At 39.7% G+C, this 25,799-nt stretch overlaps 1 protein-coding gene across 15 annotated transcripts in view; it reads right to left on the bottom strand.

Annotated features, from left to right (window-relative positions):
- Positions 1-12,968: 12,968 nt before the first annotated feature.
- MEF2C (myocyte enhancer factor 2C) overlaps positions 12,969-25,799 on the bottom strand; it is a 134,609-nt gene continuing 121,778 nt past the window's right edge. For 9 of the 15 annotated variants that reach the window (XM_030969027.1, XM_030969026.1, XM_030969034.1 and 6 more), the window contains 3 exons: positions 25,555-25,684; positions 24,492-24,627; positions 12,969-17,694 (listed from right to left, as the gene is read on the bottom strand). In XM_030969027.1, coding sequence (XP_030824887.1) covers positions 17,373-17,694; positions 24,492-24,627; positions 25,555-25,684 — 588 coding nt within the window. In that variant the 3' untranslated portion in view covers positions 12,969-17,372. The remainder of the gene's footprint in view (positions 17,695-24,491; positions 24,628-25,554; positions 25,685-25,799) is intronic. The other 6 variants (XM_030969037.1, XM_030969038.1, XM_030969040.1 and 3 more) reach the window with 3 other exon arrangements.

The following is a 25,799-nucleotide window of genomic DNA, read 5'->3' as shown; positions in this document are numbered from 1 at the left end:
AAAAATTATAAGAACATGATGTGTTGTGTGTGTGTTGGTGTTTCTTTTTAGTTGTTTGGGGTGTTTTTTTCTTTTTTATTTTCCTTTTTTTTCCCCAGTGGGGGCTTTGGGCTTATGTCCATAAAATACTTAAATTTAAAAGCAGCGTCGCTGCTAAATGTTGTTGCAAAATCACGCGAGACATGTCTTCCCTTTGCGTGTTTTAGTTGCCGTGCTGCATGTGCTGATGGATACGAGCAATGCACACTGAGGGAAATACACAAAATTCGCTACATCTACCACCTAGTAAAACCCGCGTGTAAATTTCTCCTCCCATCAATAGGATAACAATTTCGAGTTATTTTTCTTAGCATAGGCATCTCAGCCAAAAGACCGAGCAGATTATCTGAGCGCCTCTTTCACTCCGGGCGGTGGGAAAATAAAGATTAAAAGCAACGACAGAACCGACGGGCTGCAGAGGTTCTAGGGAAGAAGACTGGTGGTGGCCTTTGCCCGTTTGTCCTTCTGGGAAGGGTGTTGTCCCTCTATTCTGGTAACACCTCAAACTGCGATGACTGTTTTGACACCAAAACGACGGTTCTCACTCATTTTTGCCCTCTGCAACATATCCACCGTCCTTACCGGCGCCACCGCGTCTCTACGCTGTGCCGCGCCTTGCAGACGAATGGACGAACAGACGGACAGTGCTGCTGGCGCCGATTCCAACGCTGCCGGAGCACCAATCCCCCTATCCGGACACCAGCATCCTCATTAAAACCTCGCAGTTTGGATGCTTATACGCCTGTTGACAAAACGTTTCGGAGCTCTCCCAGCGCATCCCCCGAACAAAGCATCGAGAGGAGAGCTTACGGGCAGTCCATTCCACACCCGGGACATCGACCAGGACAGAGATGCAGAGCCCCTTGCCATGACAGCCCACTTCCTCTCCTGTTTTCTTCTCCATCTTTTCAGTAGCAACAGAGGAATCGAGAAACAGAGCTAGGGTGATGCCAGACTGCTGTTCTGTTGCCACGTTGTGGGACCTGTGGAGGTCTAACAGGAGAACAGTTTTAAAGCGGGATGCAGGGCTGTTACCACACCTCCCTCTGACCCTTATAGGACATCAGATCCCCTTTTTAACCCCCACGAGGACGCTGAGCGGGAGAAGACAGACCTGTACACAAACCTGCACCTTGTCCCCTGGCGCAGGCTGTGCCCCATCCTTTTCCGGTACAGACCGGCACACCCCGACAAATCACTGGAATGAGCCCACCACCTCGTTCCAACACCACTGATTTTGATTTAATCCCGAGGGACACTCGACGGACGGTCTCCGCTCTCTAACTCCCCATGCCTGTGCGGTGCGATACTCAAGCGTAGATACGCCACGGACTCCCGCGCGTGTGTTTAACGAGGCCTATGGGCCCATGGGCCCACATCAACTGATCAGGTTTGAAATCCAATAGCTTCCCCTCGCGTGAATAAGATTTGTCACTGACGGCGAGAAATTAGGGGGCAGGAGGATGTTAAGGAAAAAAAGGCTGCGGCACCGGGAATCCCTCCGTCCGAAAGGGATGCCTTCCTGGATCGCCCCTCTCTTTCCGTTCGGCCCGGACCCCAATTTTTCCCCGCCGCGCGTTATTTCGGAAGGCAGAGACACGAAGATATGAGAGGGGACGGGGAACAGGGGGGTTTCCCCACCTTGCCCTCAACCCCGGACATACTTTTCCCGCCTCGGGGTGACACGGCACGGCCGGACCGCTCCGAGCTCCCCCCACATCCCTCACCCGGGGCTCCCCATTCCGGTACTCACTGCACGGTCTCCATTCCGCAGCCGCCCGCCGAGCACCATCATTCGCAGGGACGTCAGGAGAAACTTCTCCAGACCAGTCCCTCTCGGATGGGCGGGAAGAAAGGAAGAAGCCGCGTGGGGAAGGAGGGGCAAGTTGCTTTTGGAGAGAGGAGGGCGGCCACGAAGGCTGGCCCACACCGGACTGCGGCGTGCCTCACTCCTCCCCTTTGCCCCGGTATTTCCCACCCACTTACCTCCTCCGTTCCCTCCCCAAAATAGACAGCCATTAGCAGCGGGGAAACGTCTTTCTAGGGAGCTTTCCTTGAGAATTCCCTCCGGGCATGGTGAGGAGTCAGAGCTTAGCCGGTGGGCCTCAGGTATACTCGAGACTGGGACAAGAGAGGGAGAGGGGTGTCGAGGGCTGCTCGCGTCCCACGCCGTAGGCGGCTGGGGTGGGTATGGCCCTCCCCGTGCCATGCATCGCCCCCTGCGCCGCCCTTAGCTGTCGTTATTAACAGTACTATTCCTACTGAGGCCGATGGTAAATTTAAGAGGCCTCTGCAAGCGGAGGTGGGCGGCGGGGCTAGAGGAGACAGAGGCCATGGGGAAGATTCTTCTCGGGGAAGGTGGGCTCTGCTGGCGGCCAGCCCCCCAGAAGGGCAGCGGCCCCCTGAAGAACATTGCTGCGCATCGCGGCTGAAGAGCCGGTGGTGCCCGGCACTCTGTGACACAAGCAGCCAATGAGCGGCAGCTGCCCCTCTCTGCCACATCGGTGTCCGAGGGTCTGGGGTCGGAGTATCTGGATGCAGACCCTCTCGAAACTTTCACTGCTGCAGATATACCGATAGCCCTTGCAATTCCTTGGCCGGACCTTTATCTGGCCATATTCTCCCAAAGCTTTACCGAAAATTGTTGGCATCTCAGTCACAACCGGGAGGGTACTTCCCCACGGTTGTGACTGAGACATCCATCATGATTTGTGCGCGATTTGCATGCCAGGATGGCATCATTCCAAGCCTTCTTCCCTCTGTAATGCCAATGACGACACATATTATTTGCCATACAGCTATTTGGAGCAGAATGCATCAGAGTAAAAATAGGCAACAGTGATATTTGTCAACATGTTTATGTTTATACCTTTATATATACTATACCTCAAAACCCAAATAATGTAATAAGAAGTTGTGTTAATGATACCGAATTAAACTAATAAGAGTTACAATATATTAAAACTCAGATTCTACTAATATGAAAATAAATATAGCATAAACAGAAAAAAGTATTTTAAGTATCATATAAAATGTTCACAAATTGTCTTTAGTTTCTACCGATTATGGTTTTATATAAAGTTATTATTATAACAAAAATAACTAAGCCAGACCACGTTGGAATTCCTATTACTTTAATTACCTCAATAAAATCCTTGAATGATGCTATTCATTCCAACGAATGCAGAAACATTTTCCTTTTTTCAAAGCAAAACCTAAAACATATTAGACCTGACTTCATTTCGAAATGAGAAGAGTTGGCATTATCCTTGTTTTAATGTTCCACAACCTGAAGCTGATGAAAAAGAAGGGAACTCCTGAATTTGTGTAGTTGGAGGTTTTGTTTTTTTTTCCCTTACCCAATTTATCTTTACTGCTGTTAATTACATGTACTTACTTTCTCGTATAGACAATTTTTTTTTTGTCTCTCTTGCTGTGTTTGGAAACACTCAAGCCCAGGTTTTCTTCTTCAGCAGTTATTTGGGTTGGGGTTGTGGGATTTTTTTTTTTTCTTTGTGGGATAGGGATTAATGAAAATTGCTTTTGACTTCAGAAACCACCTAAGTTCTTTTTGGGCAGGTCAGCCCCAGGCATGAGCTGCTATTGAACTCTTAAGAATTCAGGAGGGATAAAAAGCAGATTGTTAGATAGGAAATCATCAAATTGGTTCTAAAGCCATTGAAATCGGTGCACCGGATTTTTAAAGAGTAAGAATTTGGCCCAGTTGTTTAAGTTACAAGGATGTGTGGATGCTTGTTTTAAAACGGAGCTCTCAAATTTATCTCTTGTTAACTTATGTGTAAACATATGGTGGGTAAAGGTAAGGTATTCAGCTTTTTCAAGAGATTTTAAAGGGGCAGGAAATCTGCTGAAGTTCAACTAGTTTATTTCCAAATTTATTAGTGTTCCAGCCATGCAGCTGTACGGAACATAATTATCAGATAAAAAATCTTGTTAAGAGCCTGAAAACATACAATAGGAGATGAAGCACTTAAAATCCTTCTTAATGATTCTGGTCAAGGGAAATGCTTAGTTCTATTTCCGTCTTTCCTCTAAAGGTTTTCTCTGCTCAAAATTCTCATTGCGAATAACACACCTGGATTTCTAACCATAAGAATAGGACATTCTGAAAACCGTCCGGGCAGGCAATGAAAGCCGGAATCAGGATGCTCTGTCTGTGGCACTTCCTGAAGAGACTTCTACTTTAAACAGGACACACTCGTGCTCCTCTACCCCAGACATAGTCGCTTCAAATGCATCGTAAGTATTAAATGTAATATTATTGCTTTAGTTATTTGAACAGCTCAAAGTAGACTCCAGTTCTGCAATTGCTACTAAGCCAAGAGTTCTGTTATGGGGAGGGGACATTTTTTCTGGTGGAGAATGGAACGAGGTCTCAAAATAATGATAGAAAGTTTTCTGTGTTCTTTGGAAATAGCATCCTTTCTTTTTTTTTTTTTTTCCAAACTCTGAGCAGATTTTTTTTTATAAAAATGTGCTTAAGTAATAAAATGAGAAGTTCTGAACATGTTTTGGCTTGGCATGTTTTACTTGGATTGTTTAAAATAGGGTAAGATCCCGCTCCCACTGCAGTGCCCATCCAATGATCCTGTGATTCCGTGATTCTAAAATTCTGTGACTCTATGAGCGGGAAGTCCGGCTTGTGCGCTGGGACGCGGGACGCCCCCGTCGGGAGGGACACAGTGATAGCTTTCTGGTTTCTGTGTAGGTGGGGAAGGAGAAGTGAGCCTGCCCGACCTCAAAAATGGGGTAGGAGTCTCCCTGCTGGGAAGGTACGAATAGGCTGATCCCAAACAGCTATGTGAGGAATAAGGCAATATTTCCCTGAGCTCCACTGACTCATTTCAGCTGGGATCATTACCCCCATTAGAAGAAAAGGAAAAGTGATATGAATTGCCTCAGTTACTAGTTTCTTTTTTCTTTTTCTTTTTCTTTTTCTTTTTCTTTTTCTTTTTCTTTTTCTTTTTCTTTTTCTTTTTCTTTTTCTTTTTTTCTTTTTCTTTTTCTTTTTCTTTTCTTTCTTGGTGTGCATGTATGTTTTCCAGACATGATTAAAGGGGATGTTTTTCCCAAAGAACTGTAGAAACAACAGGATGAATTTACTTATCCCACCATTTTTTTTAAGCCTATATGACCAACTACCAACTACCTAAAACCAAGGGATTGAGGGATTGAAAATTATCATAAGAAGTAGTTCAACCCACAGTGATCGTGGACCTGTGACCAGGAGTTGGGATTCAGCTGTGTGCTGAAGGAGCAAACTTGAAACCCTCATGCAGGTGTCACCCCACCACATGGATTAGGTGTCCCTATGTGTCGGCAGACACCCCTGTAACCTGCAGCACACAAGCCTCGGCATCTGTGTTAAGGATAGATGCTAGTGAGAAGGAAGGACTTTGGTCACCAGACGCAAAGTGGCTTTGAGGAAGAGTTTCCAGGCACAGTCACTGGTGGATGAGGAAACAGTCTCGTCCTGAGAGGACAGCTTCCCTCCAGACACAACCTGCACGTTGCTTCTTTGCTCCTACTTCCAAAAAAACAACCTTTACCTCATGGACGGGACGGGAAGGAGAGCAGAACGAAGGGATACACCTCCCAGAGCAGGGAAAACTCTCTTTGCTGTGGTTTACCAGGATGCAGTACCATCCAGAGCAGACTTTCGTGCAGGATGATGGAGACTCCACCTGCTTCCTAGCTGTCACCGGGACCCCATGTCCACCCTGCCACGGCCAGCGAACTTCACCAAGTAAAAACTGCAACATTAGGGAAAACCACTACAAAAATCATATTTCTCCACCCCCACCCCCTCCGGCTGGGTTAATATCGTGCTTTCATCACGATGTAATTGCTTCTGCCTGGTTTTCAAGCTGTCCTGAACGGATCGATGCCTGCACCTTACCTGTCTGGTGCGGGCAGGGGGGAGATACAATAACTTCCCCCCAAACAATCAACCTCCAAATGGTATATTACAGTATATCTGGTGTTATTACCGTTATGAATATGATTCTTAATAATCGTCATTTGCATTGTTACTAAAAGAAAGGTCGAAGAAACCAACCTCCGGAGGTAGAGCGGTGCACTCTCCCCAGAGCGGAAGGACAGAAGGTAAGATGGTCAGAGAGGGAGCGAGTGGCAGACCCTTTCCGCTCAGTGAGAGTCACCCCTTGCCGCCGGTAGGTGCGCGCGGCGGTGCCGGGCCCGCGGCGGTGCCAGCGGCGATCCCTCGGGAGCGGAGTGCGCGGCGCGGGGCGGTCGGGCGGGACGGGGAAAACGGCGGATGCCCTGCGGCGCTGCCGCCCCCTGGCGGCACCACGAGGGAGCGCCTCACCTGGCAAGAGCCCGCTCCGCATCCTGCCGCGTCCCCGGGGATCTCACACCACCGTCCCCGCTGTCTCGGGGAGTGTAAAGAAACACAGCAACATCCGAATAAGCAGGAAAAAATGGCGTTAGGAAAGGTAAGGCCCGCGGCAGTGACGTGTGAGAGAGAGAGAGCAAGTTCAGCCTCGCCACCGCCCATGTCCGTGCTTTGCAAGGAAAAAAATCAACATGGGAGTAAAGTCTGAAAATAAAGAGACTTTCTTCTTTTTAAGAGATACTCGAAACTTTGGAAAATAATTGGGAAATGCGGCGGTGTGTCTGTGGAGGGTCACTCTGGATCAGCCAAGGCCCAAATGAAAAAATAGAGCGAAAAGGTGAAAATTTGGAAAGGGTAAGGGGAAGATGCAAGGGAAGGGGGGAGAAAATTTGAAGAAAATGCAGTGGAATGAGGCCAAGGAAGGGGATTGTACTGAGAATAGGTGTGGAGACAGGAGGACTGCTGAAATAGACACGACACAAAAAGATGAGACCTGAAAACACCTGCAGCATGGAAAGGAGGAGTTGTGGTTTTTAGTTTGTTTATTTGTTTTCCTTTTTATTTTTTGTAATATATATGTTTAGCGGGGTTTTCATTATGTTTATTGGTTTTTTATTGTTTTATTTATATATTTATGTATTAAAATTTTATTTCAATAATTTTATTTTGTCCTGTGTTAGGGGTCTGCAGTGGTTCTGTCAGCCGGGTCCTCCCTACCCCGACCTGCACAACGCCACGGAGGTTCCACTGCTATCCAGAGGAAGAGGTGAAGGTTTGAATATCTGTATAAGGGAAAGCTTCCTTTGGGAAGCACAACCTGAGAGGAAAGTTCCTACCAGTCATCCCTTTAGTCACTGATCACCAATTCTCACTTGCATCAGAAAGCACAAGCAGAATTAACCCTTGAAGGGAATGCATGTTTATTAATGAACATTAGCTTTCTTGTGCCTAACAGAACCCTCCCAATGACAGAGTTCTGCTGCTACTGAGACTAAAACAAAAACTTTGGGAGATTGGCAAAAAATTGCTATTTAAGGTATCAACTGACCCATTTCAAAACTCTTTTCACTGTGATGAAGAATTAGGGTCTTATTTTTGCTGGCAGACCCTGATTCTTATACAACCCTTTTGCTTTGCTTGTGATTACTCTTCTCAAACGTGTGAAATAAATAGGTTTTTTCCACTATTTTAAAGTAACTTCTCTTCTTGACTATTCAAATTTAGGACAGCTGAAATTCCAAACAGATTTCAAAAAGAGGGCGCTGAAATGATTTTTGCAAGCAATATTCTTGTGTGCTTGTCATTTGTCCAGCTCTCTCCTTCCATTTGTCTTCTACTTTGGGACAAAGTCTGTTTTTCTGCAACAACTGAACAATTTGATAAACTGAATTGTTCAATTAATAACCCTTGAATAAGGGCTATAAATAGAGAAGAAGTCATTGCAGAAGACTGTGTTAGGCCCAGCCTCTGCCTCTGCATGTTGAAGTAATACAGGACAGATTTTAAAAAATGATTGTTATATTTGGGCTGCGTCTCTCATGATAATCTCTCATGAGTTGCTATACTGACCTCACTAAATGATTTCATAGTTAGACTATTACTAAACTTGACTAGTTCACTGTCTCAGAGATATAAAAACATTTTAGGAAACACTCAAAATATCCCAGTCTATATGCAGAGATATTAGAGGCGGGAGAAAATGTCATCAACAGCCTTTGATTTTGATCTGTGTAATATATCTGTGGAATTTTGCCCAGGAATTGCTCACTGAATGCTATAATTCTGATTAGGCTACAGCATATCCTTGCTAAGACTGGTCAGTCTGGATACTATAAAGAAAGTCTGCACAGGATGGCTAATCCAGAATATATCCATTTGCATGCTGGTCTGATTGGCTACTTTCAAAAGTAATCTTAAGGTTTGACATGAGCACACAGAGTATATTTCCTTTAATGTCATTTTGTGAAATTTTATGTGTAACTGGATACTCTGAGAGTGAACAAAGATTTCATTATTTATCACCTGTGTATATGTGTTTTATTAATTAAAGTTTGATGACTAATATTGGCATATTTACACGTGCAAGCAGTTTTTTTCACGGTGGGAGCAGTCTTGTTGCATTAGCTGGCACTTTGCAGACAACTACAAATCTTTTCAGCAAAGTTCTGGTTGAACAGTAGGTATGTGATATTACAGACCAATGTTTGTACTTTTGCCATCACTTTGTTTTCACTTCCCATGTCTATTCTTACACAGAGATATTTTCTCATTCCTGCATGTGCACGTTAATTCCATCTATCATGCACCCTTAAGTGTACCTTGTGTCTGTAATTTATGCAGTTATTAATTTTTCCGTGGCTGTTGAGGAATAAATAAACAGCTGTTTCTTTACACTTAACTCAACTGGGTATACTCTACAAAATTGGAAAAGCAGAATCACAGATTCATGTACGTTTGAAAAGACCTCCAAGATTATTGAACCCAATCTTTGATTACCACCTTATCAACTAAACCATAGCAGTAAGCTCAGTCATTTCTTGAATACTTTTAGATATTGTGACCCCACCACATCCCTGGGCAGACTGTTCCAATTACACTTTTCATTAAGAAATTCCTCCTGATGTCCAACCCAAATCTTCCCTGACACAGTTTGAGGCCATTTCCTCTTGTCCTGTCGCTGGTTGCCTGGGAGAAAAGACCAACTCCCACCTAGGTACAAGCTCCTTTCAGGGAATTGTAGAGAGTGATAAGGTCACTTCCAAGTCTCTTTTTCTCCAGGCTGAACAACCTCAGCTCTCTCAGCTACTCCTCATCTGACTTACACTTTAGACCTTCTCCAGCTTCCTTACTCTTCTCTGAACTCATTCCAGCACCACATGACTTTATTGAAGTGAAGGATCCAGAACTGGACACAGCACTCAAGGTGTGGCCTCAGCACGCTGTGCTGAGTAAAGGGGGACAGTCACTGTACTGCTGGCCGCACTGTTGCAGATACCAGCCAGGATGCCTTTGGCCTTCTTGCCTCCTGGGTACAACACATTTTGTCCTCACTGTTGAATAGCACCCCCAGCTCCTTTTCCAAGGCAGCTTCCCAGTGACTCTTTCTCCAGCATGTTGCGCTGCATGGGGTTATTGTAGCCAAAGTGCAAGGTTTGACATTTAGCCTTGTTGAATCTCATATCATTGGCCTCAGTCCATCAGTCCAGGCTGTCCAGATGCATCTGCAGAGCTTTTCTACCCTCCAGCAGATCGACACTGCCAGACAATTTAGCGTTGTACTTTCTGAGGGTGGACTCAGTCCTCTTGTCCAGATAATATCGAACAGGACTGACCCCAGTCCTAAGACTTGGGGAACACCACTGGTGACCAACAGTCAGCTGGATACAGCACCATTCACTGCCATTCTTTGGGCCTAACCATCCAGCCAGTTCTTAATCCAGCAAGGAGTTCACCTGTCCAAGCCGTGGGCTGCCAGCTTTTTCAAGATGGCAGTCACAGAGTGTTCAAAGACTTTGCTGTGTCCATGTAGACAACATCCATAGCTTTCCCTTTATCCACCAGGTAAGACACTGGGTAAAAAAAGGAGATCAGGTTGGTCAGGCAGGACCTGCCTTTCCTAAACCCCTGCTGCTGATCCCCTGGTTGTCCTGCAGGCGCCAAGTGATTGCACTCAGGTGGTCTGCTCTGTGACCCTGCTGGACACAGAGGTCATCCTAACAGACTGGTAGCTCCACAGATCTTTCCAGCCCTTTTTGGAGATGTACAACACAATGGCCAACCTTCAGTCATCTGTGACCTCCCCAGTTAACCAGGACAAATGATAAATGATGGACAGTGTCTTGGCAAGGCCTTTCTACCAGCTCCCTCGGTACCCTTGGGTGAAACCTATCTGGTCCCATAGACTTGTGAATGTCTAAATTGCTCAGCAAGTCACAAACTACTTTCTCTTGGATTACAGGAGGACTATTCTGCTCCCTGTATATTCTCCCCCTGTCAGGGGCCTGGTTTCCCTAAGAACAGCTGTCTTACTGTTAAAGTTGGAGGCAAAGAAGGCATTAAGAACCTCAACCTTTATCTTGTCCTTGCTGACATGGTCCTCCTCCGTGTTCAATAAAGCATGGAGATTTTCTCTGTCTCTCCTTTAGTTGTTGATGTATTATAAAAATATTTTTAAACTTCTTGCACACCAGTGATTGACCAGATTGAATTCTAATTGAACTTTTTCCTTTCTAATTTTCTGTCTGCATGACATCATGACACCTTGTATTCTTCTTGCATAGCCTGCCCCTTCTTCCAAAGGTCATAAACTCTCCTTTATTCCCCAGAGTTCCTCCAAGAGCAAAGCCATGCTAAGTGACAGATTTAGCTCTTGGCTGATTACGTGTGCTGAATGTTTAATTTGCACTGTATTAATTTCCAGCACTGTAAAATCAATATGCTTAATCTGAAAAAAAAAGTTTGCAAGGAAAATTAGGATGGTTACATTATGTGATGTCTAGATACAAGAACGGCCATATCAGAACAAAAGTCCACTTAGCTCATTATCTTTTCCATGACAGTAGTCTGTAGGGGACTTTCAGGGGGAAGTGCATACAAGATTAAAAGCATACATGAAGTGCTCCCTAGAATGCTTCACATTTTCCAAAAATAAGCCGTAGAAAATTTTCCTTTACTCTAGCTGGATACTGTAAGTGTATCATCATACTGAACAAGAAAAATGCAACTATGCCATTATAATTTATTTAAACCATTATGAACTTACGCAGCATGTTTGCTTCCACAATTCTTTATGGCCAAAAATCCCACTACTTAATTGTATATAACATGCTCATCATTTGCCCTTGTCAACATGCTGATGGTTTCTTTGTATATATCCTGTGCTTCCAGTGTTTCTGAGAGCACATAGTATTTTCCTACAGATCTGCTATGCCTGTATTATTCACACATAAGGATATACTCTCTCATTCATATATTTTCCAAGTAGAAAATTAATGTTTTATGTAGTTTCTCCTTTCAAGAAAATTTGTCTCCTGCCCATCTTGTTCTGTATTTAGAACAGACAGAGTAATTTGTATCAGATGAAGTATCCCCACTGTAAAAATGCAGCTGTAAAGGCTGTCATAATGATATTTTCTAACTTTCACTTCCCCAAAAAAATGCTACCATAGTGTAAAGCATTGCAAAAAAGTGACTTGGGCCTCACAGGATGCTGCATTTTCACTGTGAGACTGAAAACCCCATCCTTAGCAATTCTGCAGAAAATAATCAGCTGTGCAATGTGCTGTAAAAACAAAATTATATTTTACGCCAATTATGTTTATCATGCAAACACATTACATTTAAGTTTTATCACTTCTAAGTTTTCCTGCACAGCGAAGTCTTCTATTACATTATTTTATGTCTTTGGTCAGAGAAGTAAAATCACCACAGCTAGTGCTGATCAACTCCTGCTCCCTGAAGGAGGCAAGATTTTTGTAACCTAAAAGAACTTATGGATCATTGTCCAGATAAATACAGACAGATAATTGAAACTGAAAACTTTGGGCAGACTATGAACAAACCACAGACAGAAACACAAAGAAGAGGATAGAAAGGACAATTAGAACAGCATGCTTTTCACCTTTCAGAAGTAATGAACTCAGTTGAAATTCAGCATTCACACAAGCATTCTCATGTTAGCCTTGAAGTGTCTTTAGCAATCAAGGGGATCCAGAATAGAACCAAAGCATTCTACAATATCAGCTGGAAGAGAAGGAAGAAATACCAGCAGTAGAAAGATTACTGTTAACCAAAATATCTGCTCAAAACAGAGTTACCTTGGATGTGTCTAGATGGACTGCAGAGAATGCAGTATAGATTTACCTATTGCAGGTGCTCTGGATATTTAGTCTAAAACATTAAGTACAATACATGAATACCAAAAAGGTAGCCCTATGACTAAGCAGTTTAAGTATCCCAGAATCAGGGACTCCAGCAAACTGGAGTTCCATATATCAGTTTAGATGGAGGAGGTAACTTGCTGCATTGGTGAATTTCCAGTGAATTAAGGAGGAACAGGCTATATCTGTCAATAGAGAGGAACAATATATTTTTGCTGCTTGTAGCCTTAATGATCTGATTGTTTTAAAATCATTCCTCCTTGCTGTTCCTTGGATTCTCTCACTCCCAGTATTTTAGCTCTGGAAATATACGCATTGTGTTTGAGAAAGGGTAAGGTATGAACGAGCCACATTGCTGGCTTGCTCTCCTTAATGTGACATGCATCAACTGTCTCAGCATAGTTTCCCAGTTCTACAAAGATGTTTTTAGATTTTTGCTAAAGGAAAGAAGAAAGCAATTTTCAGGGAAAGCAAACACTCTGGATGGAAAAGGTATGTGACTTAGCTACTATTTCAGACTGTACACTCGCTTAGCAAAGCAAGCACAAATAATCAGTAAGGGACCTTGAGACAGCTGCTGGTAGTTACAGCGCTAATTCTTTCATGTGTTACATTGTGAAACAGTGAAAACTGAACACTATTTAAATTAAAAAAAATGCACAACGGACACCATATCACTAAGAAAGCCAGTAACTTTACTGATTTGTCTGCAAAATACAAATTATACCTTATTTCCAGCAGGAGAATCTTTTGAAATTTTCCCATTTTTGTTCACTACAGACAGCTGAATTAAGTCCCTTGAGATACACAGATGTGGTTTAACTTAGTTATAACATCTTGTCATCTAGTGGCGACAAAGTCCAGCTTATGCCGCTGTGAGCCTCTACTTTAATATTTGTTGCAAATGCTTGTATGCTCCCATTTACAAGCTATTTTGTTATCACCATTATTTTATGGAAGCAAATCCCCATGAAAGAGAAGAAAAAAAGAAAAAAAGGATACAACAAACCATCTGAAGCAATCCAAGTGTAATGCCTGTGGTAACCCAGGTCTGATATTAAATACACAAAAGACTTTAGTACTGCATTTTTAATTTTTAATTTTTTAAAAAATTACTTTCTTAAATGACCTTTTTTTTTGAATCAAATAGAGGTATGGATCAGTCTGAGGTATGAGAAGGGAAGGTAGAAATGCAACATGTGACTATGAAAATAATCAAATGGATACTTTTGATGCAGAAAGTCTGTGGCTCAAAGCTTGGATTGCTCCACATCTTTGGTTAAAATATATTAACAAAAGCCTTTTATTACATCTACAGTCTGAAGCGTTCCAACAGACACCAGTGTTCCATCAGTTCTTCAAGAGACCTGTAGTGGCAGGAAATGAATGCCATATAACTGACGACATCACAGCAGATGGCACAAACAGGAACAGATGAAGTATGCCATGTTTAGGCAACAGCCTTTATTGAGGTTTCAAGTGGCTTTTAAAAAAATTACAAAGCATTTACCTTCAAGGTGAAGGAAGAAGGAAAACAAATAGCTGTTAGACTACAGATAAAAGTAGGCATATAGGATTGCAAATACAATACAAAAGGGTTGACGTCCTTGAAAACAGCCTATGAGTTCTATTCTTATACTAACTTTACCTGAAAAAGATCTGAGGACAACAGCTAATTTTTACACCAGTCATTAAAAATTGCTAAATTCCTCTTCTGGGAAAAATATAAGCCATTTTGTTATAAAACACAGTTTTTGAGAGACACTGAAATGAACAAAGCTTTACTGTGAATGGCTCAATGCATACAATATATATGTTGTGCAGATAGAGTATATAATATAATTGTCACCAGCAATTAAACACTAACTGACAACATCTTTTAATAGAGATTAGCTTAGCCATAACAATACTTGGGGGTGCCTAGAATGCCACTTCAGGTGTTTGAACTTACAATTAAGAATGTTGCCTAAAACATCATATAGCATGGGTTAAGGTAAAGTAAATGTTAATACTCTTTCAGGGCTCTGCCCCAAGCTCCTTAAATACAAAGGAATCACACAATAAACCCAAATTACCTTTTGCAAATACAATAAATGGTAAGATACAGATAAAGGAACAAGAAAGGTAGACAGTTATAGTTTACAGAAAGTGACTTCACAATCAAAGTTGTGCTTCTTATCATTAGATCAGTTTGCAAATATGCATTATCCCCCACAATTTTGCCAGCATAAGTTAGTTGCCTTCTGCAGCAGGAACAAGAGGGCTGACTGGCATTTATTTTCATGTGATTCAGTTCTACTTGTGTTTATACAAAAAAAACCACTGTCAGAGTTAATATAAATTGCCCAGGCAATACTTTTCATGCTACTTTCTGCTTAGTTACTTGCAGTACTATTATACACTTCATTTTCATTAAATTATATATTTCATTTTTTTCATGTGTTGCTGAGGCAAATCGCAAGGTAAACTATTAATATGGCTATTCTTAATACATCAATAGACCAAATCCCCTTCCCCACTGAGAAGTTTCACTACTATACCAATAAAATTGTATTTTTTCTTGAAATGACAAGGTATATTTGTGATACATTTGCATATTTTTGATACACTAAAGTTTAAAATTCTCAAAAGAGAATATGAGTACAGGTTAATCTGAGGGTGAAGAAAGTGTTTTTTTTTGTTTTAAAATTAATTATGGGCCCCATTTTACCTTTTTTTTTGTTTTCTTTTGAATTTTTAAATTTATTTTTTGGGTTTTTTAAAACATGCGTATCTTTGTTTACCCTGCAGTTTGCTACACGAGGTAAGATGGATGCACTAGTAGCACAGTATTCTGCTTAAAGAGTTTCCAGATTATGTACTAGCCCCTGCACGGCTGAAAGTGCCTGTAAGGCAGGCTTCTGTAAAGTCATGGTAAGTGAAGAGCCTATGTCCTAATGCACACTGTAGTCTGATCATCATTCTCTACTACAGAGAGGTACACTCCATCATTGAGCAGTGCACAGCAACTGCATGTATAGGTGGAAAAAGAGTGTGGATTTTACTTGAAAGTACTTTGTGTTGACATTTTTCTGTTGCAGTTGTATTTTTCATCATAATGTCAATGTATGTCATTGAGACCTAGAATGACCCTTGAAAAAAGGAGAAATATTACTCTTTTACTATGGCATTAACATTTTGCTTAAACACTTTTCCCCTCCAACAGAATGATTAAACTGAAACACTTGAATATACCATTTTTTTCTAATAGACAAGAGGGACAAAGAGGGACTTAAAGAAAATGACACATTCCCTCTGGTCAAGCTATCTTAGTCAAAGGAACAATATGAGGCTGGAGAAAATGTGGATGCTGTGTGCTGAAGCAAGTCCTGCTCTGGTGAAAGAAAACACACAGGGAGTGTTGCTCAACAACCTGCCCACTGTGAGATGATGTGACTGCAGAGGTCCATGAGAACCAAGGACCAGTTGGCCAATATTGCCTGTATAAAATCAACTGACTTTGAACTACCCTTTAACGATAATCTCTTGAAGAGTTTTATGTCTGTGAGAGAGGGGAGGAATCTATACAACAGGCACTTTTGTGCTGATCCCTCCCTTTACCTCCCCCTGCTGCTTCAGCACATATTTACCTGCACTCACATAGCTTACAGCCGTTAGAGCTGCACATCCAATTCAGATGGGCAGAATACCAGCTTCATTAATGAGAAAGGAGCAAGTTACGCCACTTTGTCATTTAACCCATGGAAAACTACAAGATACGCAGTACATTACATAATAGAAGGGCCCTTAACTCGTTACAATGCACAAAACAGCATGAAAGAACTAATCAGTATATACAATGGATGGCAGTTCACCCAACTGATTGTAAAATGCTGTATTAAAATGATTCAAGTTGTTACACTATGGGTAAAGTCTAATTGTTTACAGATCAGTCTTTCAGCAGCTGACTTTGATCTGTAAAATGTATACCCACTGAAAGAAAACTGAAAGAAAATAGTTAAATGTGCAACTGCACAAATATAATTCCCCACTATCAAGAGAACAAAATCTATTACCATAATTATTATATATATTAGAAAGCTATACACAAGCATGTTAATTTCACAGATTTTTTAAAAGATTCTTAATATTTTATATAATTAGAAATACACATTTCAAAACCAAAACTTCTGCAAAGAGAAAACAGTTATCTTAATTAGCAAAGCATGGAGTTCCTCAAGGCTTAGGGTAGTGCTTTCTATACAGAAAGTCCTTTTTGTTTGTTTCTTCAGGACTGCTTAAAAGATTAGCAAAGCTGTCAAGGAAAAAAAGAACAAATTTTGGCTTAAGGAAACTACAAAAGCCACAAATGCTTTGCAAATTCTGTCTTACTTTTTAATATGAAAATAAGCAAAATGTAATGTACATATTTTTATACTTTTATTTAATAAGTGATGCAGACCCAGAATTTTTGAAATTAAATATGTCAGCCCTCGAACTCAACATTTCTATAAGTATGGTCCTCTTGAAATGGTTTGATCCTTTTAAACTGAGTGCCATACTCTAACAAAATGCCTGCATGTTTGTGAGCATTTTCAGTATGTTAGGTGACTCAGTCTTTTTCTAGCATCAATTCATGGCCACCCAACTGCTGGATCTGTCAAAACATCTGTACATTTTCTATATGTTGCATAACAGCTGCTTTCTCTCTCAGTAAAGATCTGCCATTTCTGGCAAATGTTTTCATTTTGTCTATTTACATGTAAATAACGTTGAACCTGCAACATGACACTATCTATTGTAACATACATCTTGCAAGGGAGCACAACAGTGAAAAGAAGTTAGCCTTAAAATCTATTTTGTACAAGTGTTCTGTTGTACAACTCAAGTGCTAAGCTTATCTCAGCATTTCTGTTTATCCTTATACTGCATCACTGAGGCAAGTTAAAAGTACTTTTACAAAACAGAGTACCTGACTTTTTTTTCACACACGGCACATATAATGCATATCGACCCTTCCCCCCTCCCCCCTCCCATTATGGTATAGCACACACACACTGCAAGAAAAAAAGAATCCCAACTAATAGGTCATAATGTTATCATGTTGCCCATCCTTCAGAGAGCCGCATGCGCTTGACAGAGGGGCTTTCCCTTTCGTCCGGCGAAGGTCTGGTGAGTCCAATGGGAGAGTGGAATTCGTTCCGGTGATCTTCTCGATCACTTCCATCGTAGGAACTGCTACAGCTGCTCAAACTGTCAACAGGAGATCTCCCCGCCTCATGGCGCGCGTGCTGTTGGTATCTCGATGGTGTGGTGGTACGGTCTCTAGGAGGAGAAACAGGTTCTGACTTGATGTTGAGGCTTTGAGTAGAAGGCAGGGAGAGATTTGTACTCTGAGATAAATGAGTGCTAGTGCAAGCTCTGTAGGAGGAAAGGAAACTCAGTTACAGATGGAGGAGGCATGGAGCCCCCAGATATGCACAAACACTCACATGAAACACCACTGTAATATCTCGCACAGGATCAGCACATGCAGAGATCATGGGGGACTGTTGTCTGAATGGAATTCATGAATTCCAGGAGATGACAGCACCACAACAGATGGGGTCAGCTTTAGGGGGACAAGCCCTCAGTCTTGCTTTCAGTCTCCCATCTCTCCTTTTTTCAAGATCAAGTGTCATCAAAATTTAGGAAGGTGAGCCTTTGCATTGTTGGAACCACCTTCAGGTTTCTGTATAACAAATATGTGTGTGTATGCATCAGCTGAGATAGAAAGCATGGACTTTCTGTGGTGTTTAATCCAATTAATTTGAATGCACACAACTATTTTTATTGTGGTTTGTTTTGACATGTGACTTCAGAAGCAAAACAGAAACAAATAAATCTGGTCTGGTAATTTTTATGCTTTTCAGAATAAAGTTGAAATTAGTAGTCCTAACATTGACATTGACAAAATAGCATAGGCAGGCAAGGATTTAGATATTATTTTAGGGTTTAAATCCATAAATCCATGATTCAATCCAGAATGCATTTTGGATAAACTACAAAAGGGAACCTGAGGAATAGTAGAAGATAGAGGACTACACTGTTTGCCCAGAGGAAAGCCAAGCTTGAAGGATGCTACTAGCAGACAGACTGCTATTCTGAAACTTATTCAAAGGTAAGCTATGTAAGTTTTCTAAGTTTTTCTTTTCTTTTTTTTTCTTTCTTTTTGTCCATTTTTTGGACAGGCAGTGGCAGAGGAAAGATGACACAGGCAGGGAGAAGAGTGAATACTGAGAACACACTTTATGGGAAAAATGGGATTACTTTCATCTGCACAACATTTTGTACAAAAGCACCACCTCCTGACAAAACCTGACTTTTCTTTATTAAAACAGGATTTCCAACATGCAGTTCCCATTATGTTCCACTTCAGGGACCATTTGCTAGGCTGAAGTTAGTGTCTTATCCAAGAAACAGAATTTCAAGGTTTCTATTCATGAGTATTTATTTATACAGGGTAGGAAAGCAGTAAGGGTAACACTTGACTTCATATGATTTTAAACCTAAAGGGATATGCAGGCATTTTTAATGCAGAAAGGTGTAATATTGGGATTTGGAAGGAATTGCTGAGAATGTAGAAGACACAGGTAAGTTTAGTGTAGACTTTTAACTTTACTGAAATACTCTCCCTAGGGTGTCATCAGCTGAGAGCTGAGTATTATTTAAACAACATTCACTACTACTTTGATGATTTTTTTTTTCTTCCGACAGATTTAAAGTAAAGCTGTATGGCTTCAATATTTAATAATATCCTCTGATTTTACTAGGAATTGCTGTAGTGTTTAAAAATGAATGGATCTTGTTAGAAAACAAAACAGCATGTTCTACCTCCAATTTTTTAATCAATCCTTCCTTCCTATACAGACAAGTTTGTCAAATCTGCAATGAGCCCTTTCCTAAGTTACAGAGTTCATAAGTAATAGCCTTCACAGTAAAAAAATGTAAGCTTTTTCTTTTTTCAAAGAGGATATTTTCTTTGTATTGCTTCTGTAAATATTAAATTAACACATATAAGAAACTGTATATATAAGACTTTGCCATTCCAACATAGTGAAATATTCCACTCTTCCTGAAAATGTGTTAAAAACAGTCCAAAGAGAATCAAATACACATTTCTGTCTTTTTTTTGTCTTTTCAATTCCAGTAACTTTATTTTTGTGTTGCTTAGGACTGAACAGTTTGTCAGTTTAGTATGATAAGATTACATATGATTTTACATGCCAAGCTTATAGCTAAACCTGAATTTTCTATAATAAATGATGGTGGAGCCTAGAGAATTGACTTTAGAAGTGTTTGATTTGAGCAAGTGACATGCCACTTTGCAAAGCTTGGGATAATTAAAAAAAGATAAAAATAGACAAAAATAACCATATTCAGTCAAATTTGTTCACATGGAACATACTGGCATTCTACTGTTTGACAGCATCCAAAGGAACAAATCTACAGGGATAAACTGAATTTCCATAATACAGAGCTGGTATTGCTGTACCGGAATGTTGCATTTTTAATAATGCTTCAGAAGTGAGTATGAGAATGCATCTCTACAGACTTTTCTACAGATTCCTTGTGATTCAGCAGCGGTATTGCATAATAACCTGGCATAAAAATTAATGCCAGTTTTATAAATGCTTCAGGTTTATTTGAATTTTGAACCACCTTTTTTTTTTGGTACATTTATAAAAGGATAAGAAATCATTTTGGTAGGTCAAGACTGAATTTCTGAACTTTAAAACAATATTAAAACAATATAAATGAATTGTTACACTTATTTTGATACACCTCTTTTTCTTTATAAATACAGCCTTTTGCTGCTGAAAGTATTTCTGAAATTTAATATATTTTTATTTTATTATAATTTGCAATACTTCATTAACATTTTCTGAAACATTTTTATGAGAAGCTCATCTAAGCTAAATCTGCTTGGGAAACATAGTTACATACGTGTGAATGGTGAAATAATAGGTATTTAGGTGCAATCTTTGTATTCTAAACAAAGGATTGACCTCTATTTAGAATGGAAGGTGCACAGTAAGAAATGAGAATTCTGTCTGCTGCAAAATTATTTAAGTTCCTGTATATGTGGGTGTAGAAACAGCTGTTTTCACTTAAATGTATCAATGCATATTTCACAGTGTTGCTTCATAAAATTACATGAATACGGCCTGAGCATGTCCTATTGTAATCATTTCAACCTTTACTAAATTCCCTGGTAAACAAACAGGTTTTGGATATAGAAACCCTACTGAGAAACTAATGAAAATTATTCAAAGGTTTGTGTACAATTACATGCACTGAGTAAGTGTTGGGCAGTCCACTTATGCACATTATCACCTTTTTCCACGTTGTATGAAAACATTTCATTTTATGGAGACAGTGAAGAAAATTAATATCTTAACTTGGCACACCAGTCCCTCTTGAGGCCAGTGTAGTTAAAATTTGATTTTTATTCAGATTATGATGGCCACATGGAGAAATGCTGCTTCCTATCTGATTCCCACACAGAACATCTACACAGCTCTGCTGTATGAGAAGTGGGGGAGCAAGACAGTGCCATGAGCTTGGGATGATGACACCTCTGTGTGCGTCTCCTTCTGTCTGATTCTCCAAATGGTATTGAAGCTCAGCATGCACAGGTAGAAGTGCAGGTCTGAGTATGTGATGAATGAGGACATGAATATTGACCATGTAGATTTTTGTAGAGTGAGAAAATGGTCTATTGAAGGAAGGGACCCTCATGCACCTTTTCTTTTACACCCACTTTCACTTCCCTAAATCAGTTTACTGCCTTGCTTCATATAATTTCCCCCAATAAAACCATGTAAAGAACCATTGAAAATTCATGGTTATGTGCTAATTTGCATCTAGAAAATATTTTTGACTTAGGAACAATTCAACTTCTTCCCTCTGCTCTATTTTTTTTTTTAAGGTAAAAGCTAAGAGGGATTTAGGTCTTTTTTTATACTTTTCTGATCAATGTAAAAGCAGAATACGAATTTCTGTGTCAAGATATTTTGTTTAGCTCTCACATGTTAAGGTTACACTTTTTAAACAGGAATTAAAAAAATAGCATGAAGCTGAGTTACTAAAACATCTTATAATAGTGGCATAAGAAAAAAAGGCTAAATCTGAAATACAGCAGGTTTTTCTTCAAAACAAGGAAATTGGCAGAACTGATACAAATTCATGAAACATGATGTACCTGTTTCCAAATTTTTCAGGAAAAAATAGTTTAATGGAGAATATGTATAGCTATAGTTGTCATCTAGTAAAAAATAATTGTAGCTAAGTAATAATCTTTCTATATAAGGGTCACAGAACAAGTCAACATTATATATGAATTGGGACAACTTTTTATTCATGTAGGCAGAAGTTTGGAGAAACTTTTCTTACATAAATAATTACCTATACTGAAGCACCTTCAGATTAAATATTGTCTCTTTCCCTGCATTCATATTTTAGGAAAGTAAAAACCTCACCTGTGGATGTTACTTTTAGATTAAAAGATTGTCTCTTAGGCTAGGAAATGTGGATGGAAGAGAACATATTCCACATTATGGATTTGTGCATAAAGTATTTTGATAATTTATTATGATGTTTGGAAAGGACTTCTCTTCTGGTTATCAGCAGTTAACTTCTAGTAGTCTTTTTGGTACATGTTAAATAAGCAGTAAGAGACTTTGATGTACTGCTCAGGCCAAATCACAAAGCTTTGGGAAGGACTGATTTTCAGCAGAATTTTTGTATGTATTTTTTCCAGATGTAGATGCATTAAAAGACCATGAAAATGCTATTCCTTTTTTAACCCAAAAAGTTGAAAAGTTTGGTCGGTTTCAATGTCCCAGTCATGTCTAAACAGCTTCTATATGTCTAAACGGGCTGTACATTGTTGTGCTGTTCACCAGGGTTGGCAGAAGGCCAAAAGCTGGACAGACAGGGAAAATGAACTTCTCCCATGTCCTCACGTATTTGCCCTTGAGTCCATCAGGACTAGTGTGGTTCCTAATTGCACAGTCAACTTGAAGAACTAAGAGCTTGGTTGCAGAGATCTCAGATTACCTCCAAGATGGTTCTAACAGTGCTACTGAAATTGCTGAGGACTTATCTGGAGCAAGATCATGCGTCTAATCCTATCTTATTCTACTATTAATCACATTCTTGTCATTGCATCTTGCCAAGCAGAGCTGATTTTCACCTTTAGACTTTGTTGAAAAACAAAACCTGAAGGTGACCTGGAATGTGTCTTCCACTAACTGTTTTCTCATGGGTTTTTATAGCCTACTGTTGACAACAAGCATCTCACTGCCAAACCTTTTCAGTATATGACTCCACTAAGCACTGAGATTTATGTTGTTGAAACATTTCTGGATGTGTTTTCTCAAGTATGTGAAGATGACTGTAATTTTGTTTCATTTTAAAAATCTTTTTGCAAATTCTAAATCAGGTTGATATACACTGGATACGTTCTACAGAATTTCAAGTTTTTCAAGTAATTCAAAAGTTAAAAGAGATGCTCTTTCATGTAGAACTCAGTGAATATGATTTTCTGCAGTGATAGAAGACTTCTCAAGACCCATCTCTGAAGCAGCTTTCATAGCTGAATTCACTTACAAATCACTGAAAGAGTAATAATAATAAGAGTAGCAACTCAGAATGTATTCCACAGCCACAGACATTACATTTTGACACTCTGTGATATGAATCAGAAACAGATCACGATGTGTGACAAATCTGAAAAGGCATATAGTTTAGGAGTTAATTTATACCTTTTTTTTTTTGCTAACCAAATAGCATTATTACATTCCTTGGTATGGTACCAATTGTTTATACAGTGATACCTAACGTGAGCTTTCAATTTATTTGAGAATTCATGATTTTAGTTGTACAGTAAGTCTGAATGCTGACCCAAAAGTAGTGCAAACTCACAAAGAAAAGTATAAGAGAAAGATATAAAGACTTTTTTTCTAGCGCAAGTATTTCAGTTGTATGTTTTTATGACATTTGCATCTATATATACTTATTTGTACAGAAATGAGGTTTAAAAAATTAGTTCCTTTGAAACATTTGTATAGCTTTCCTTAAAAACCCAAATTATCAACATGGTAAAGACATTAAAATAAGTTACAAAAAATGTTCAGATAAAGTAGAAGGAGAATTTTGAAGTTTAAGGTGCGTTTAGAGTACTAAATTGTTCCACACTATGGCAACAACCTCAAAGAAACAAAGTGTATATGTGGAAGACCTCTTTCACAAAAAAGGTTTTCTTTTCAAATGTATATGGATTCAATCTTTTCTTCATGAATACACTCCTGCTGTTTTCAGCTTCTATTTTTATAGCTAAACCTTTTAAAATTCCAACATGTCTAACCATATATTAGGCTATTGTGCCACACTAGTGCATGCCTATGGTCTTACTCAATAGAAATTGTAGATATCAAAATATTTGAAAATCATACACCTGTTCATTTAAATGAGCCAAGAGGTTGCTTGTTCAGGTGATTTCTCTGTGTGAATTTTCACACTTCTAAAGATCCAGAAGTGATTGAGCACTGTGATTCTCTGAAACTTGAATAAATATTGTAAAATTAGCCACTAGAGGGCAGGAGTACATGTATTCTTCAGCACAGGCACATCAGAGTGAGTTGCGTAAGCTTACATTTCTTTGGCTTAATCGTACTATTTTCTCATAAAAATCATCTCCAAATAAACGAAACTTGAATTTCAGGGCTGAGCAGAAGGGAGTATGTGATTATTATATAAGGTTAAGGCTTAATCTCAGGTCAATTAATTATGTAATCTTACTTCATTAAAATAGCTAAAAAATTTTCTTACTGTAAATGTTTGTGCAACAGTAACTGGAAATTAAAAGCATAAATAAAAAATATGACATCAGTACAATATAGGTGTTCGATTTTAATAGTAAAATAAAATCTATTTAAAGAAATAAGATCTGAAACATAAACAGTACACTACTGAGAAAATGCCACAAACACAAAGTATTTCATTGCAGCTCCCTAGCAAACATCCCATGAATTACATTGTTCCAGTTTTGCAAAATCTAGTTTTTATACACAGTAGATATGTTCTGGTATGTTACCTTGACATATTTCACGTTTGGAATTACTGGGGAGACTGAAGTGACTGTAGAACAGTAAAATAAAGAAGGCACTGCTTACCCCAATTGACTGAGGGCAGATGGTGGCATGTTATGTAGGTGTTGCTGTTGCCACCCAGTCACAGAACCGAGATGAAGAGCACTGGCTGTATTAAAACCAGAGAGAGATGATATATCTGCACTACTCAGAGAATATTCTAGATTTGAAAACAGAAAGACAATAATTAAGAGAGAATTAAAGAGGAAGCAATTAAACAACAACTAGGCTAGTAATTTTCTTGTCACTTTGTAAGCCATTTAATTTTAATTACACCAATCACATCAAGTTGCAGGAGAAAAAGTAAATCTTCCTCTTTCCTCAACTCATTAACTTGGGAGCAAATAACGCACTAATAATTATTCTGTAATCTAGCAGGGTTTTACTGGGTCTGACAGATTTAAAGCATTCTTAACCTGAAAATTCACCATAACTACAAAAGGACTGTCAGAAAGACTTGAAAAATACAACATTTTGGTTACAGTCTTCCTTGCAGAAGTCTGCAGGCAGTCTGCTTCTGAACATTATGTGTGTTCCAAAAATGTGCTGGATCTATGTCACTGTGTGCACTCAGTACAGCAGCAATACACAACAGGAACTGTAAAGACGCCTTGAGGATTCACTTCTGCACCCTCCCAGGTAGGAAGCTGTGACAGCCAACAGAGTTACTGAACTGTGGTTGCAGATAGTGAAGTTGCTTATTTCCACTACCCTCATGGTTTTAGCATGGTGCACTCAACTGCATGAAATTATATCCAAGGAAGACTAAACTGTTAACTGTTTTAAGGTTACTGTGGTTTTCTTTTTCTTGGTGGGTTTTTTGGGGGGCTTTTTATTTAAATTTTAATTAAAGCCAACAAAATAAAGCTACCAAATCAGTTTTACTTCAAGCAAATCAGCTAACTTTGAAATAGATGCGTCTGAAGTTAGTGACAGGCAGAGAATAAGCAAATGTAGCATAAAGGCATAACAGTTATGAATTTTTCAGTTTCTCCCAAAGAACATTAGCTAACTCATTAATACTGAGATAGACACTTATCAGCACCTTGCTCCCTTCCCCATGTTTGCATCCTGCATCAATACTTACCAGTACCATACGTTGTTGAGATGGCTGATGGGTATCCTCCCATCCCTTGCCCTGGTAGAGTAGGAGTTGCTACGGAAACCACTGGAGTAGCCAATGACTGAGCAGACTGGGAGTTATTTATCCTTTGATTCTTTTAAAGTAAGTAAAATAAACATATTATTGACCAGTTTTAAGTCAGTTGAGTGTATTTGCTTTCTGGGAATGTTTTGCACATGAGAAATACAGGCTATTACAAATTTCTAGAA

The sequence above is a fragment of the Camarhynchus parvulus genome, chromosome Z, assembly GCF_901933205.1.
Source record: "Camarhynchus parvulus chromosome Z, STF_HiC, whole genome shotgun sequence".
NCBI lineage: Eukaryota > Metazoa > Chordata > Aves > Passeriformes > Thraupidae > Camarhynchus > Camarhynchus parvulus.
This window is presented reverse-complemented; position numbering and strand designations above follow the sequence as displayed.